This window comes from Lacerta agilis, chromosome 2 (genome assembly GCF_009819535.1).
Source record: "Lacerta agilis isolate rLacAgi1 chromosome 2, rLacAgi1.pri, whole genome shotgun sequence".
NCBI lineage: Eukaryota > Metazoa > Chordata > Lepidosauria > Squamata > Lacertidae > Lacerta > Lacerta agilis.
The window spans coordinates 25,791,166-25,806,190 of NC_046313.1; the positions used below are offsets into that span (position 1 = coordinate 25,791,166).

Genomic DNA, 15,025 nt, shown 5'->3' on the forward strand with positions numbered 1-15,025 from the left:
CACCAGGCATACTGCTGGTTAAGAGAGTTGCTCTGCTTCTTCCTGTCTTACATCCCTCCGTGAGAGCCATGCCGGAAGCTACCTGCTGCTCACCTCCCCACCCCCACAAGAATATTTGTTTAATCAATATATAGATAAGCTTCCTCTAGATCAAGGTTTCCCAAACTTGGGTCTCCAGCTGTTGTTGGACTACAACTCCCATCATCCCTATCTAGCAGAACCAGTGTTCAGGGATGATGGGAATTGTAGTTCAACTAACAAACAGCTGGTGGCCCAAGTTTGGGAAACCCTGCTCTAGATAGACGACCTCTAAGCAGTTTACAAAGTAAAAGCCACAAAACCACAAAGCTAAAAAAAAAGAAAAAAGATACATACTGCGGCTATCACAATAAAAATGTAGAGTCAAAATACGAAGCCATGTAATCGAACCATTGTGACAGTCAGTATCTAGTAAACTAAAAGATGACACCTGGTTGAGATGGTTGGGGAACAGAACTGAAGGATCCACTTCGATAGGGAGTACTCACCCCACCACTTCCTTCGCACAGCAAAGTGGTGCTGTCCCTAAGAACCCTGCAGGGCTCTTCCTAACAGCCCTGTAGGCCTTTGTATGTACAAGTTAAAGGATCCTCTCCTGACCTTAAGACCCTCCTCGGGCTCGCAGAACAGTATCTGCACTCACTCAGATCACCAGTAGAACCGTACCCTATTTTTGGTCCCTCGTAGGCCATGATATCCTTATCCAGTGCCATTGGAGTTATGTGATCTGCCACCCAGGCAGGAAACTTGGACTGCTCTGGGGATCTGGAAGCTGAGAACCAACCCCAGAGTGGCATCTTGAGCAGCAGTTGCCTTCCTAGGCTTCTGCTCTAGGTGCACTCTTTTTACGAAGTACGGCCTCTGCACGTCAGGCCTTCAAGCATCCTGGTGGCTAGCTAGGGGAAACGGTGTCTTTCATAATTGCCGCCGTAAAGGAGAGCTAATCGTTGTTCCTGGCCCGTGGGGAATGGAGTGCTTTCCCCCCTAGAGGCATGGAGTCTGGAGTCCTGCCAAACTGCGGAGTGAAGTCAGGGGTCAGGCAGCACATTGGGGGCTTGCCTAGCCAGCGCTAGGAGCAGCTCAACCTTTGATTTAAGCTCTCGGAAGAGGATATTAACCCCTTGTGAGTCTGGGAGGCAAGAGCCTTTGAGGCAGCTACTCTGTTGCATATAGAAAACAATTTAGGGAGGCTCATCGTCTAGTCTGGACCTTGAATTTGGGCAGTGTAGAGACTTGGGATAGGCCCATTATTATTATTATTATGAGGGTCCTTAAAAAAATAGGAAAATACCTGTCTTATTCAACTACATTAACCAGCGAACACCTTTCAGTGAGAAAGGGTTGCTTCCATATCACTTAGATGCTTCCTGTTTCAGAATCTCGTCACTCTTTTGGGAACTTTCTAATGCTCTTGTTTGGCGGGGGTTTTCTTTCTTTCTTTTTAATTCAGTAGAATGAAAATAGTGAAAGTCTTGCTTTTTTTAGTCTCTACCACCTTTCTGCTGCCATTTTCAGCCTCCCATTTTCCCACCTCCCCAGATGAGGGGGTCTGCACCAGCCCACATATGCAGATGGTTATCACCCCCTGTGGCTAAGCAAAGTCTGCGCTTTTCATCTCTACGGCAAACGGTTACTGCTCACACACCGGAACCGTTCTTTGCCCACAGTGGAACGGAAACCACATACAAGGACTCCCCTGCATGCCTCCTCGCACATGTGTGCAGGCGCATTCGCAGGCGAGACATCCTTGTACACAAGCACAAAGCAAATTTATGTACAGCAAAAAAACCTTATCTGCGACTCTCTGTCCCCCCCTTCCTCCATCTGCTCATCATCTCCAGGGACTTTTAAATTTGTAGTTTGGAGCTATGTTACCCTTCCGATCAATCCCCTCTGGGCAAGGTTCTTCCCAAAAGCCTCCTTCCGAGTTTGATGCTATCTCAAGAGGCCCCTCTCCTTCCCCCAAGTTCAGACAGCGCTGGCTCCTGGCTGCTGCCCCCTCGGCTCAAATTGCCTTCTCTCCACCCCATCCCCCCTGCCGGCTGAGGTATGTGGCATCCCAATAACTTCCCCTCTGCCTGGATGGATGTGTGGTATGTGCCTGAGATAAACACGACCGTGTGCCTGATGTCTTTTGAGTAGCAGGGTATGGAGAGCAGAGCGGGCAGAAGCAAGGCAACCTTCCCAGAGCTTGCTCTTCCAAGTGAGCATTGTGCCAGGCTAACCTGCCCCCCCCCCCAACCCTTGACAGTGGGGTGTATCCGAGAAAGGAACGGAGCCGCAGTTCGCTTGGAAAAGCAGGAAGACATGGCCAGTCGTATCAATAAGCCTGCACCCATTCGCTACCCAAGGTTGCTTTGGGTAGGGTGGGGTGCCGCTTTTATGTGCCCGGACACACCCAATAGAATCATAGAATTGTCGAGTTGGGAGGGACCCCAGTGGTCAAGCAGTTCAACCCTGTGCAAAGTCGGAATCTCAGCTAAAACATCCATGACAAATGGCTACAAACCTCTTCAAGGAAGGAAGAGTCCATAACCTCCTGGGGGACTCAAAAGACCCAAGATCCAAAGACCAATGTGTATGATAACTTAATGTATATCTCTTTCCCCTGTGGATGAGAATGGTTTTTCCACCACGGTAACCTTTCCCCCTTCCCACAGTGCTGGATGAAGACCTGGCAGCGTTCAATCTGCAAAGCCTGGCCACTCTCGCTGCCGCCTGGGCCCTGGTCGAGGCAACCGGCCTGGAGAGCAGCCCCCCTGACCTCCTCGACCTGGCAGAAGCTGCTGTGCCCTGCATGGACCTGCGTCCTCGCATGCGGGCCTCCCGCCGCAAGTACATCTGGACCCCCAAGACCAAGCCTGTAAGTATCCTGTGTACCCAGGGTGGTTCAGATAGAGGACAGAGAGGATGTGCTTGTTCTTTGATTGCAATCATTTGTGTCTAAGGAAGCTAACAGGTGACGTTAATAAATTAAAAAAGCATAAGAACAGCCTGCTACATCAGGCCAGTAGCCCATCTACTCCAGCACCTTGTTCTCACAGCAGCGGATGGGATGCCTATGGGAAGCCTGAAAGCAGAACGCCAGTGTGACAGCACACTCTCCACTTGTGACCCCCTGCCTCGTAACAGCAGAAGGAGAATAAACAATGTTCCTTCCAGCTGTCCATCATTCCAACCTGGCACAGTTCTGGCTCTCGCTAGAACAAGTCAGAAGCCTGGTGTGTCTCTGAACCACACATGCCCTGTTCCTTTTAAATCTGCAGAACTTCCAGCCACCTTATCTGTTGAGAGCCCCCACCCCTGCTGCTGAAACCTGTCAACTGCCATAGGGAACAGCTGGGCCCGTGCTTTAAAAACCCCTGACAATGCAATATTGGTTGTTCCCCACCTTTTTTGGGGTTGCCAGACCCTTATTTCTTCCCCTGAGGGCATTCAGCCAAAACCTGACACTGATTGGGATGGACCACCCAAAGGTCAGCTTTCCTGCCAGCTAGCCTGCTACTCGAAGGGAAAAGAGAAGCCCCGTGTGGCAGGTTAAGAATGAATGGATAGACCGCACAGAGCATGGTGCACGTGGCACAGCCTCTTGTTTTTCCACCCAGGTGAAGGATCCTTCTCCGTTTCTCCCCGCAGGTTTGCCCCCTGAAAGCAGCCATCGAGAACTTGGACACCCAGGAAGTAGAGATGCGGATGCGGCTGGCGGAACTGCAGCGGCGCTACAAGGAGAAGCAGCGGGAGCTGGCCAAGCTTCAGAGGCGGCATGACCACGAGTGAGTGTCTCGGCCCCTTTTGCCTTTCCGCAGCAGGTTTGCAGGGCGAGGTGCCCCAGAGAATGTGGGTAAGACCACGAAGCACTGAGAAAGAGGCGAGGGTGTGAAAGAAACGCCCTGGACCTGTCTGCTATGGCACCTGCAGCCCAAGCAAGCAAATGGGTCTCTTGCATAGAGAGTTTCAAAGGCCTCTTCAGCTTTGTTTGTAGACCATAGGCAGGTACACACAAACACACACACACAAAACACCAGCCCTTCCAAACAGGAGGTAGGGAAGCGCTTGCCCTTTGGACTTGTGCTTATTGTGGCTGTTGCCCGTAGGCGAGACGAGAGCTCCCGGAGTCCGGCTCGACGGGGACCAGGGCGACCTAGGAAGCGCAAGCACTCCAGCACTCTCAGCTCCCTGCGCCAGGGCTCCATCAGCAAGAGCGACAGCAGGAAGGTCAAGTGAGTGACCGGGCTCGGCTTGCAGGGGGCGGGAAGGGCACCCTAGCCGCTGCGTGCGCAACACACTTGTGTTTTCGACGCGTGAGGAAGTGCACGCGTGCGTGAATGAGCACATGCGGGTGCGTGGGGGGGGACACACATAATTACAGGAGTGCAAGGGGAGAACTGGGCATGACACTGGCGGGGCCAAATGTTGGGTAGCCTCCAAGTCCCTGTAGAAGCAGGGATGGGGAGGGCATGGGACCTTACCTCTGCCTGCTGCTTTTCTTTCCAGATCACCTTTCCCTCCCCCTGCCTGCCTGCCTCACTTATTTCCTCCCCAAGCTGAGCCCATTTTCAGTCTTAGAACTGGGGCCTGCGGAGAAATGTGGGAAGCACAGAAAGGCTTATGCACCCCCTCTGTACCTTCTACTCTTGGGCTCATGGCAGCCAACCCCTAGGGGCCGAGGGGTCTTCAGCACTCCCCCCGTTAAATATTTGAAGGGGCAAAGCCCCCTCCCCCGAGTTGATGGACATTGCCATTCAAATGGTGTGCATGCCCCATGTCATGGGGTCCCTTATGCGGGGCAGGCCTTACCTAGCTGCCCCCCCCCTCCAAGCTACCCCACAGATAACTTTGCAAGTGCCCACTCGGCTTACGTTTACTAGGGTGGTTGTTGTGTATGAAGCTGTGTGCATGCTTCTCCTCTGTTGCCCTGTCGTGTCTTTATATACTTAAAAAGCCAGCGCAGTTGCTAGGAAAGAGGGAGCAGCGCCACCACCCCCCGCCACCCACAATTCCCTGCGTTTGCAGTGTAGCTATTATAGAGCGCCGCTTGCGTCGAGGGGGGCGAGTGGGAGTGCTGGTGGTGTTAATGGGAGTCCCTTGAGGTCAAAGTCTCCCCCGTGTTGTTGTTCGTGGCTGTTAACCGGTGCCTTCGCCCCCAGAAGCGGTTGCATTTTAGTGCCGAGTGCAGGGGGGTTTCTCTTGCATGTTGCCAATGGGCACCGAGACCCGGGGGGAGCAGCAGGGCTGGAGAGAGGCCTGCTCCTCTGTGCTCCCCCGCCTCGTGACTGCCTTGCCTCCTGCCACCGTTCTGGGGGGGAAAGAATTGCCCCTCTTTTGAAGAGGAAGGCAGTGTTGCATAAAAGCCTCTTTATCTGTGCTGTATAAAGTCATTGGTCACACTGCAGTGGTGTTCATTGCTGCTGGCGCTTTATGATTATCCATTAGCCGCCCGGCACAGTCATTCCCGCACTCACGGGCCCTGTATAATTGTCCTTCTCTGCTACAAATTGCCTCTCCCGGCAGGCCCATTTGCATAAATCCTCCAAGCTAGTCCAAACATGATTGGAGCACGCGTGTGTGCGCTGCATCAATCCTGATGATTTGGTAATAATAGTTAAATCTGTACTAAATGGTTCCTTCAATTAAGACAGAAGAAAAAAAAATTAATCTCTAGGTTTTATGTCACAAAACATTAGCAAATGTAGTGAAGGTTACAGGGGAAAAAAAGCAGTTAGTGTTGGCTTTGGGTTGCAACATGGCTCCACCATATGGCTCGTGGAAATCTTCCAGGGCTTGCTGGAGAACTTGTTTGCCTTCTCCCATTCCTCCCCTCCCTCTGCCCTTGCCTGGACCCTTTCCCCTGGATTTATTCCTGTTCCCTCCCCAAACCTTGCAGAGCTGTATAGGTTTATGCAAAACCAAATCCAGAAGGGAATACATTCTTAGCTGATTTGGAAGGCAGTCCCTGTTTTGGGCTCTACTAAACTGTTCTGTGGCTTCAGAGAAACAGTGGAGAGGAGTTCAGATGGAGGCGGGAAACAGGGACGACCCCCCCCCCCAATGCTGGTCTTTCCCACCATACTGTCTGCATGGTTCCAGCAGCGTACGAGCAAATCTTAACAACCAAGCCTCACCACCACCCTGCTTTTAAAATGTGGGGTTGCATCCTTTTGAGTTCAGTGACTTGCACACATTCCACAGCAGTAGTAAGAGTTCCTTACTGTTCGGGAAGGGAGAATACCAGGTCGGGAAACTCTTCCGCTTGAAAGGAGGGACTAATATCTTTGACCATTTTCATCAGTGGTGAAACAATACTGTTTATAGGTGGCAGGTTATTTGGAGACTTGAAGCGGGTATTGATAGAGCCAGTATCCTTGCCCCGGGACATTGGCATTCCATCCTCATGTGGTACCTGCGTTTTGCAAATGTTATGAGAATCTGTAAGATAGATTGAACCAGAGACTATGGCAGGAGAGGGGCGGTGACCTTCTGTAACAGGGGGCATCAACAGTCCATCATACTGCCTTCCTGTCTCCGAAAAGCTGCTCTATTCGGTAGATGGGCCCAGTTGGAAATAGTGTAACCTCTAGCAGTGGCATTGCATTGGTGAGGCTTTCACTGTCCACAGTGGGGGTGTTATTCTCAGGTCCCAAATATAGTGTATATTTGGGACGCAGTGTGTGTGTGTGTGTGTGTGTGTGTGTGTGTGTGTGTGTTTGTCTGTCTCTGTCTCTCTTCCACAAATTTCTAATTCCTGTACTTAGGGAGTGTTTTTTTTTTTTTGCATTCATGAGTTGCAACCTAAATAATAAATGCACCCTGTTCTACATGCTTTAGTGGGCTCAGAGCATGGCATAGCTTTTCCTGGATTTTTCAAAATGGGCTCAGTGGGAGAGATGCTGTTCCAAACAGCCCTATAAACACAGCAACGGCTCAGCACTTCCTGGGAGCGTTTGCGCAACGGAAACACCGAACCAACACCCCCTTTCCCTGCAGATCAAAGTATTGCAGGATGGCTCCAAATCACACAGGCTGCCAGAGGGGAACTTGCACACCCATGACACTCACCACTCCACACCTGAACGGCAGCTTGCGCTCCTTCCTGATTTGCATCCTGGCGCACATGCCTTGCCTTGTAAACCCAGCCAGGCGAGCCACCGTGGCGCAGGATCCCCTTGCTGCGCGTTGCCAGGCCAAGGCTCCCAGCCATCATGGCATCCTTTCCCGGCTTTTGGCCTCGCTGAAGCAACACATGCTCCTGTGGCAGCTGCAGGCCCGGCCCCTTGGCCTGCTTCCTATCGGGAACATTCCCGCAGCTTCCCACGCCGAGCGAGAGAATCCCTGCCAAGCTTGCTTCCCTCCAGCCACTCCCCGGAACTGAGCGGTGGCCTGGAGCCATGGTAGCTCTCTGTCCACTGATGCCTGAGGTGTGAAGATGGGCAGCTTGGCTTTCTCTGGAGCCCCCAGTTGCTTGCTGGCCTGTTTTCCCCTCCCCTTCTGCCCATGGCCCTTTGCCTGCCTGCCTCAGGGTGCTCTGGTCCCTTCCCATCCTTCTGCTTGTCAGGGAATTCCCTCCTTTCCAGCCACCGGAATGGAATTTGGCACCAGCTCCAGGGTCAGCCCCGGGTCAGAAGGTCGAGTTGCAGGGGGCAAGGCCCAGGAGAGGAGTGTGAACAGAAGCAGTCTCGGGGAAGGGCAAAGGGGGGTTTGCGCGGCCTCAAACCCTGGGCTGCATTCCCAGGGTGGAGCAAACAAGAGGCGGCTTCTCTGGGTGCCGGAGTGGAGCAATTAGAACTAACGAGCGCTGGAGATCCGAGCGGGAAGCCAGCCAGCAGTGCGGGGGGATGGGAACAAAGCCTTCAGGGAGCTAATTCATTTCATATTTACTATGCTGGGAGGACGCTGCTTGTGAAAGAACTGCCGACGTGGTGTGGAGCGGATCCTTTGCGATGGACTTCCCCAACCTGGAACCCTTCAGGTGTATTTGGACTACAAATCCCATCAGCCAGCATGACCGGGTTCATGGGACATTTAGTCCCAAACTCCTGAAGGGCACCAGATTGGGGAAGGTGTTTAAAAAGCAAAAGGAAAAAAAAGATGGCCTGCTTCAGATTAGGCCAGGCTTGATTCTTTAATTTAATTCTTGTTTATGGGTAGGGAGTGTGCACCTCCTCTGGCTATTTTTTACTCTTGATTCTGCTTGAAACATAAGAGTGTTGCTCTCTTTGCCTTTGCTTCCTGCTCCTTTTCTCCTGACATCAAGCAACGTGTCTCTTCGTTGTTTCTTTTTCAGTGTGTCGGATGAGATTGATCCACGCTTTCCTCTAGGTTGCTTTGTGTAGCTTGCACACACACACGCTGCCCTTTATGGCGACAGGAAGTGTTTGGAAGGCAGCAGTACTCGAGTACAAACTAGCAGCAGGAATCCTGGTGCTCTCCTCCAATGGGTTTTACTGGGCCAGTGGGCCATGGCTTATTACATGGAAGAGCCGGGCACAGATGCCTGTGGAGCAACTACCTCGCTCCTCTAAGAACATGGCTTTGCATGTGCTGCAGTTCCAAGGGAGCACAGAAGGGCACTAGGCATTCAGTTCAGCTTGAATGAATGCTCAGCTTCCAACAGAACTCTCAGCTTAATTTTGTTTTCTTTTTTCAAAAGCACGTTTCTAGAACTTATCGCTGCAAAGATCTGCTTGAAAGTTACACAGTTGGTTTCTCCCCAAAGCAGAAAAGGCTGCTCAGCAGTTGTTTGCAGTGGTTTGGGGGCTGATATGTAGTGTCCTAATATATAGTTAAAATGGCAAATGTCCCAGGATCAATTTATGCAAAATAAAAGAAAATGCACAAACATGCTCAAATTCAGATAGGTCATGGAATTCTAATTTCTGGTGCTGCAGAATTTGTATTTTATACAGTATGCACACGCATGCAGCCATGCCCGAGATACTCCAAGAGCCCTTGCCAGCAGCTGCAGGAGACTGCGTGCTTGCAGAAATGCTACAGAGCACAGAGATTAACTCCAATCCCATAGTTTGCCAAGAACCCCTGAAAATTTCACCTCACTGCTTCTGCATCTCATTTCCCTTAGCTAAGTTTTGTTCCAGTGCTGGTTATGAAGAAACACCTCAAAACCATGCTGGCTAGGAATTAATGTGATGATCATTTCTTCAGATTTTTATGATGCACATTTACTTGGCATGCATATAGTGGGAATCTATGATAGATCTTAGTTTATTAGTACATGCAGGAACATCAGACGTGATAATCTACGTGGAAGTTTCATTGCAGCCCCAGGAAAATGGGAGAGCTGGCTGAGAGAGGGCTTGCATTGGTCAAGAGGGCAAGGCAATTTAACTCCATGTTACTCCTAATCCTTCCCCATGGCTCCCAGTTCTTCTCCTCTTCAAGAGACCTACCCTGCTTCTCATATTTCTTCCATGAGTCCTTACAGGTCTTGCCCTGCTCCTTTAGTAGAACAAACACCCAGAACTTTGAAAAGAGAAAAAAAAACATGAAAGCATGTAATTTGCTTAATCCAGTTGCATAATTTGAGTTTTAATACTGCAGAATTGATGGGATTTTCTTCCAGAATTTCAGATCTTCATCGCTAGATTCAGGCATTTGTGTGAACATATCAGGGCTTAAAGCCAATGTTTCCCAAACTTGAGTCTCCAGCTGTTTTTGGACTACAATTCCCATCATGCTTAGCTAGCAGGACCAGTGGTCAGGGATGATGGAAACTATAGTCCAAAAATAGCTGGAGACTCAAGTTTGGGAAACACTGGCTTAAACTGAAAATAGGAAAGCTTGTGACACTTCAGATGTTTCTGGGGACTCTGCTGCCATCAGCCCCAGGCAGCATAGCCAATGGACAGGGATATTTGATGCCGTGGTCCAGCAACATCTGAAAGGCCACAGGTTCCACATAACTGAGGAGGGGAACAGGGGGCACACACAAGCCCTGCCTCCAACATCCCAACCTACGCCGGCTTCAATCCAGACCTTGGCGGGACCCTGTTATTCGACTCCCCTATTGCAGAGGCTTCAAAGCCCTTTCAGCTGAATGGGAGTCACCCCAAATTCAACATTTTCCAATTAACTGCCAGTTTAACATTGGACTTCCCCTCCACCCATCCATGGTTTCCCCAACTTTTCAAATATTGCTGCATGTTATACACCTTATCTCCACCACAATTTCCTCAAGATACGATTTTACTCCTGTTCTTATTCAAAGCCTACTTGCGTTTTAACATGTTTACAGTAGTTTTTTCCCTTAAATAATCTACAAACATTTCCCACTCCTCCTTAAAAGTCTGCCTCCTCCTGATCCCCGATTTTACTTGTTAAACGTGCCGGTTCGGCATATTCCGTCAATTTCACCTGCCGATCCTCTTTAGTAGGTACCACCGCATCTCGACATTTTTGCGCATATAGTATTCTTCCTGCGGCCGTTGCATATGAAAATAACTTTGTCTGCTTTTTTGTGTGTGTGTGTGGGGGGGGTACATCTACCCTAGTTATCCCTTAGAGAAAGCCTCCTGGTCTTTTTGTGAGTCACCTCAGAAATGTGCAGAGTCCTGAAGTGACGTCAGCATATGCCCCCCCCCCCCACATCCAGTTTAAGTCTGCACGAGCGCCTGAACAGGGCTCTTAATCATGGTGCGTATCGGAGAGAGGCACGCCTCACCTAGCTTCTCGGTTCCCCCAAGACCCACATCCACCCACGCGCGCCCATAAACCCTATTCCCTCCCGAGTCAAGACCGCAAGAGCGGCACCGAAACCGCTTACGCAACTTGCGCTGCCATCCCTCCGGTGCTGAGGGAGTTAAGCTGCCCGGGCAGGAGCTCCACTGTAGCTCCTCTGGCAATCCCCTTGCACATAAACCCTTCTGACAAGCTCAGCTGAAAGAAGCGATTGTCCCAGAGCCCCCCCCCCTCCTCCCAATAGCTGGTGAATTAATGAGCTGCAGCAGAAGTGGCAGCCGCTTCGGAATGTTGCTGGAAGGCATGAAAAGTCCAGGAATCTCCTCCTCCCTTTTCCTAAAGCTGCAACAGGACATGTGGGAGGGATGCAGCGTGCCATCTTCCCTACCTAAGGGAAACAGGAAAGAAAGAAAGGTGTGTGGGAGCATGCGCTCAACACTGGCGTCAGCTCGGACTCTTGTCTTGAGGACAAGACCCTCCAGCTGCTTTACCCCCCACCCCACCCTCAAGCACCTTGTCCTGCTAGACTCCCCACGTAAACCCTCATGTACCTTTCGATCCATAAGGGAGGCACGCTTCGATTTCACTTGGTGAAGATGGGTGACATTTGACAAGGGTGCAAAGCAGGACTCTTTACTCAGTAATGATCTCTTCCCCGTTTTCTGAGCATCGCGCAAAGAGAATCCATTCAGTCTCCTCGCCCCTTAGGGAGGTATGTAAACCTTCCCTGCTTTGGGGGAAGGGTTTGCAAACTTGATTTGGCCACATTTAGATACCCGGTTCTATCTGTTTTGTGTGATCCTTTCTGTTTTAAAAGTTGCATTCTGTTTTTTCTCTCTGTGAAAACAGAGGTGCAAGCAGAATCCAAGTGAGGTGTAAATGTGTGCACAGAACATAGAGGTGTATTTAAACACACACACACACACACACACACACACACACACACAGCCCCCCTGCCTGTCACAATCTCAGACCTTTTCCTAGTAATACTAACTAGTCCTTGTATGTGCCAGGAGAAATTGGGTCTCCTGTTTTACACAGCTACCACAGTTCAGTCTCCATCCAAGCGGCTTCCTGAGGAAACAGTGGAGTTCAATAAAACCCAGATGTCTTGGCACCTAGTTCCTGCTGTGCCCTCCTGCTCTGGAGAGACGGGGGAAGGAAGAAGGAAGTTTCCAGCTCTTCTTCCCCAAAGGCAGAATAAATGCTCTGAGCTTCTTAGAAACTTTAGTGAGCACCCAGCACCAAGACAGCTGGATCAAAGGGTAGAGGGCAGGGACTTGAACCTGAACATTTGCCCGGCACTCTCCATCCATATATGGCAACCTTGGATTCTGGGGCATATAATGGTTATAATGAGGCAGGTCCATACTGTTTTACCAAAAGGAAATCCCCAGATCCTGTAGACCAGGAACCCTCAAACTCGGCCCTCCATATGTTTTAAGACTACAATTCCCATCATCCCTGACCACTGGTCCTGTTAGCTAGGGATGATGGGAGTTGTAGTCCCAAAACATCTGGAGGGCCGAGTTTGGCGATGCCTGCTGTAGACCAAGCAATATCGATTTTCGCGCTGAAAATAAATTGTGCCAAACCGAAAAAAAAACTCAGCATAAAATGGGCTTCTATTTTACAAGTTTATTTAAAAGTTGCATGTGTCCTTCTGACCCAACACATTTTAACCCTTGTACAGTATATGGAAGAGAACTTGGAATGAGTGTGAAGTAACTGGGGGAAGGAAATGGAAGACAGGAGCGTGAGGCTAGGCAGGCAGCAGTAGCCACAAGACTCCCCCCATAGGTTTTTCTCATATAGCCATAAAGTCTAGAACCAACGTTTCATGACAAAAAAAAAATTCCTTCCAGTAGCACCTTAGAGACCAACTAAGTTTGTTCTTGGTATGAGCTTTCGTGTGCATGCACACTTCTTCAGATACCATGCACACGAAAGCTCATACCAAGAACAAACTTAGTTGGTCTCTAAGGTGCTACTGGAAGGAATTTTTTAATTTTGTTTTGACTATGACAAACCAACACGGCTACCTACCTGCAATGTTTCATGGTTTTTGATGCTGCATGGAATTGCAGAATGCTGAGAACATGTGTGTGTGTGTGTGCACGTGTGTGCTCACTCCATCCTGAAAACCTAGGTAAAAATTCCTTCCTTTGTGTAAGGCTCCACCCCTGCACCTCATCACCCCGTGGCCTCCACCCCACCAATGGAGGATTCAGTGAGCTGAATTGTCTTTCCATTGGGCTTTCTCCAAACCGAGCATTCTTTCCCATTCACAGGTCAGTAAAGGCCAGCTTATCTCTGCTGTGTGCAGAGCTGCGGGCTGAGGGAGAGCCGAAGAAGAAGAAAAGGAAAATATCAGAGACTGCTTATGGTGGCATTAAAAACTCCCAGGTGAGTCCAGCACGGAGCCTTATCTAGCACAGCCATCCTCTTCATTCTTTCACCTTCCTGGTCGTTGAGTAAAAAGTAGCCCACTATGTTGGTGAACAAGCTAGGCCTGATCAGAGCCATTGACATTCTGCCCCTACCTTCCAAAGCCAGTCAGATGGGGACGACATTCGCCACATCAACCACGATGCTTTAGGCTCTAAGGGCTGGCCTAGTGAGATCTCTGGGATGCTGTATCTTCATATGTGAGACACTGCATCTCCTTCATCTTCCAGTATATTGCGGTCCTCCTACCCGCCCGCCCCCCCCCCCCCCCCGGCAAAATAGGCAAAGTAAGGCAGAAATGTGCACAATTGTTTCATTTTACCGATTACATAGGAAGCTGCCTTCTACTGAACCAGACCGTTGGTTCATCTTTACTCAGTACTGTCTACACTGACTGGCAGCAGCTCCCCAGCATCCTTTCCAATACCCTGATTGTAAGAAACAGATGTGAGCAGGAGAGAGTGGGAGACGGCAGAGAAGGCATTTTTTGGACTGTAGTGACTCTTGTTTGTTTCCATGCTGCAGGAAAAGGTGCGTTGCAAGAAGAGCAGCTCCCAAAACAAGCTGGCTTCCACCGTGGTGCACAAGGTCTCCCATCTCAAGCAGAAGGTCAAGAGCAAAGGCTTGCCGGCAAACATTGGCCCGTTCCGACGGAAAGAGCCCAGCCCCGGTACCAGGATCCAAAAGAAACTCTCCCGGCCCAAGAGCTCCAAAGCAACGCCTTGTGCCAAATACCCACAGCAGGACCTCACTACCTCAGAGGTCAAGCCAAGCACAGGAAATACTGATGCAGGTATGGATGGCGGTAGAAAGGGGTGGGGATCGCTGGGAAGCAAAGGTTGGCAACCGTGTAGACCCTGTTGGCACTTCTGGTCAGAGATGCGCGCCAGCTGCCTGTTTGCTACCAGCATGTTGCTGTTAGTAAACGAAGCCCTTAACAGCTTGGGAGCAGTTGACTTGCAGGATCACCTTGCCTCATATTGCACTTGACTACTTTGATCTATGGAAGTGGCACTGTTGTAGGTGCTGCAAAATCCTCATTCCACACTCAAAATAAACCAGTCTTCTAGTGTGGCAGCACCTGCACTTTGCAACTCCCTGCCTAATGACAACAGGCGATCGCCTTCACTGTACTCTTTTTGTGTGTGACTCAGCTTAAACCATTGTTTCTTTAGGCAAGTCTCTTCAGACATGTAGCTGTGTGTTTTTTTTTTTTTTTAGCAACTGTTGGTTTTAATTTTCTTCTGGGTTTTTCTTTTTCTTTTTTAAATAACCTGTTTCTAACGTGAGTTTTATCCACAACGGTATTGTTTTATTTTATATCTTTGTAAACCGCTTAGCTGCGACCAAGCAGTAGCTAAATGTTCTTAAATAAGTAAGAGGTGAAGAGGATGTTAGTAACTTTGCAGCTGTTGCCTTGCTATGTCTGTCACGGCTAAAACAGGCCCTGGGACAATTGCTGACCTCCGGCCCTGTGGAAAGGGAGTATGTGTGTGTCCTGTAGGGCAGTGTGCTGGATTCCTAAGACACAGAATCCCTACCGGCCCTCTCACCTTCCCACTAGGGAAAGGCAAAGCGCAATTAGTCGCTCCCAAGCCATTCACGGAACAAATCCATCCTCCAGAAAAAACAACAACAAACTGTTATCTTCTGCTCTGGCCAGGAGCTTTTGCCGCCCAGCACATTTCCTCCTGGCAAGCAGAGGAAGCTGTGTAATTTAAAAATAGCTGCACGTGCTGGCCTCTGCTGGGGCCAATGTCCGCTCCAGTTTGACTGCAGCCTTATGGGTTTCCCTTGGAGCTTCTGGGGCATCTTATCAGGAAGCCAAGGCTGAGACAGGAATCCT

General features: G+C 50.0%; 1 protein-coding gene across 7 annotated transcripts in view; it reads left to right on the plus strand.

Moving 5' to 3' along the window:
• The window catches only part of BAHCC1 (BAH domain and coiled-coil containing 1), a 112,921-nt gene that overhangs the window by 84,896 nt on the left and 13,000 nt on the right, over positions 1–15,025 (plus strand). For 6 of the 7 annotated variants that reach the window (XR_004425903.1, XM_033138973.1, XM_033138972.1 and 3 more), the window contains exons 12-16: positions 2,700–2,902; positions 3,676–3,812; positions 4,134–4,259; positions 13,023–13,137; positions 13,705–13,972. Coding sequence is in view for 6 of the 7 variants with exons in the window: in XM_033138973.1 (XP_032994864.1) it covers positions 2,700–2,902; positions 3,676–3,812; positions 4,134–4,259; positions 13,023–13,137; positions 13,705–13,972 (849 nt within the window). In the remaining variant the exon portion in view is untranslated. The remainder of the gene's footprint in view (positions 1–2,699; positions 2,903–3,675; positions 3,813–4,133; positions 4,260–13,022; positions 13,138–13,704; positions 13,973–15,025) is intronic. The other variant, XM_033138977.1, reaches the window with a different exon arrangement.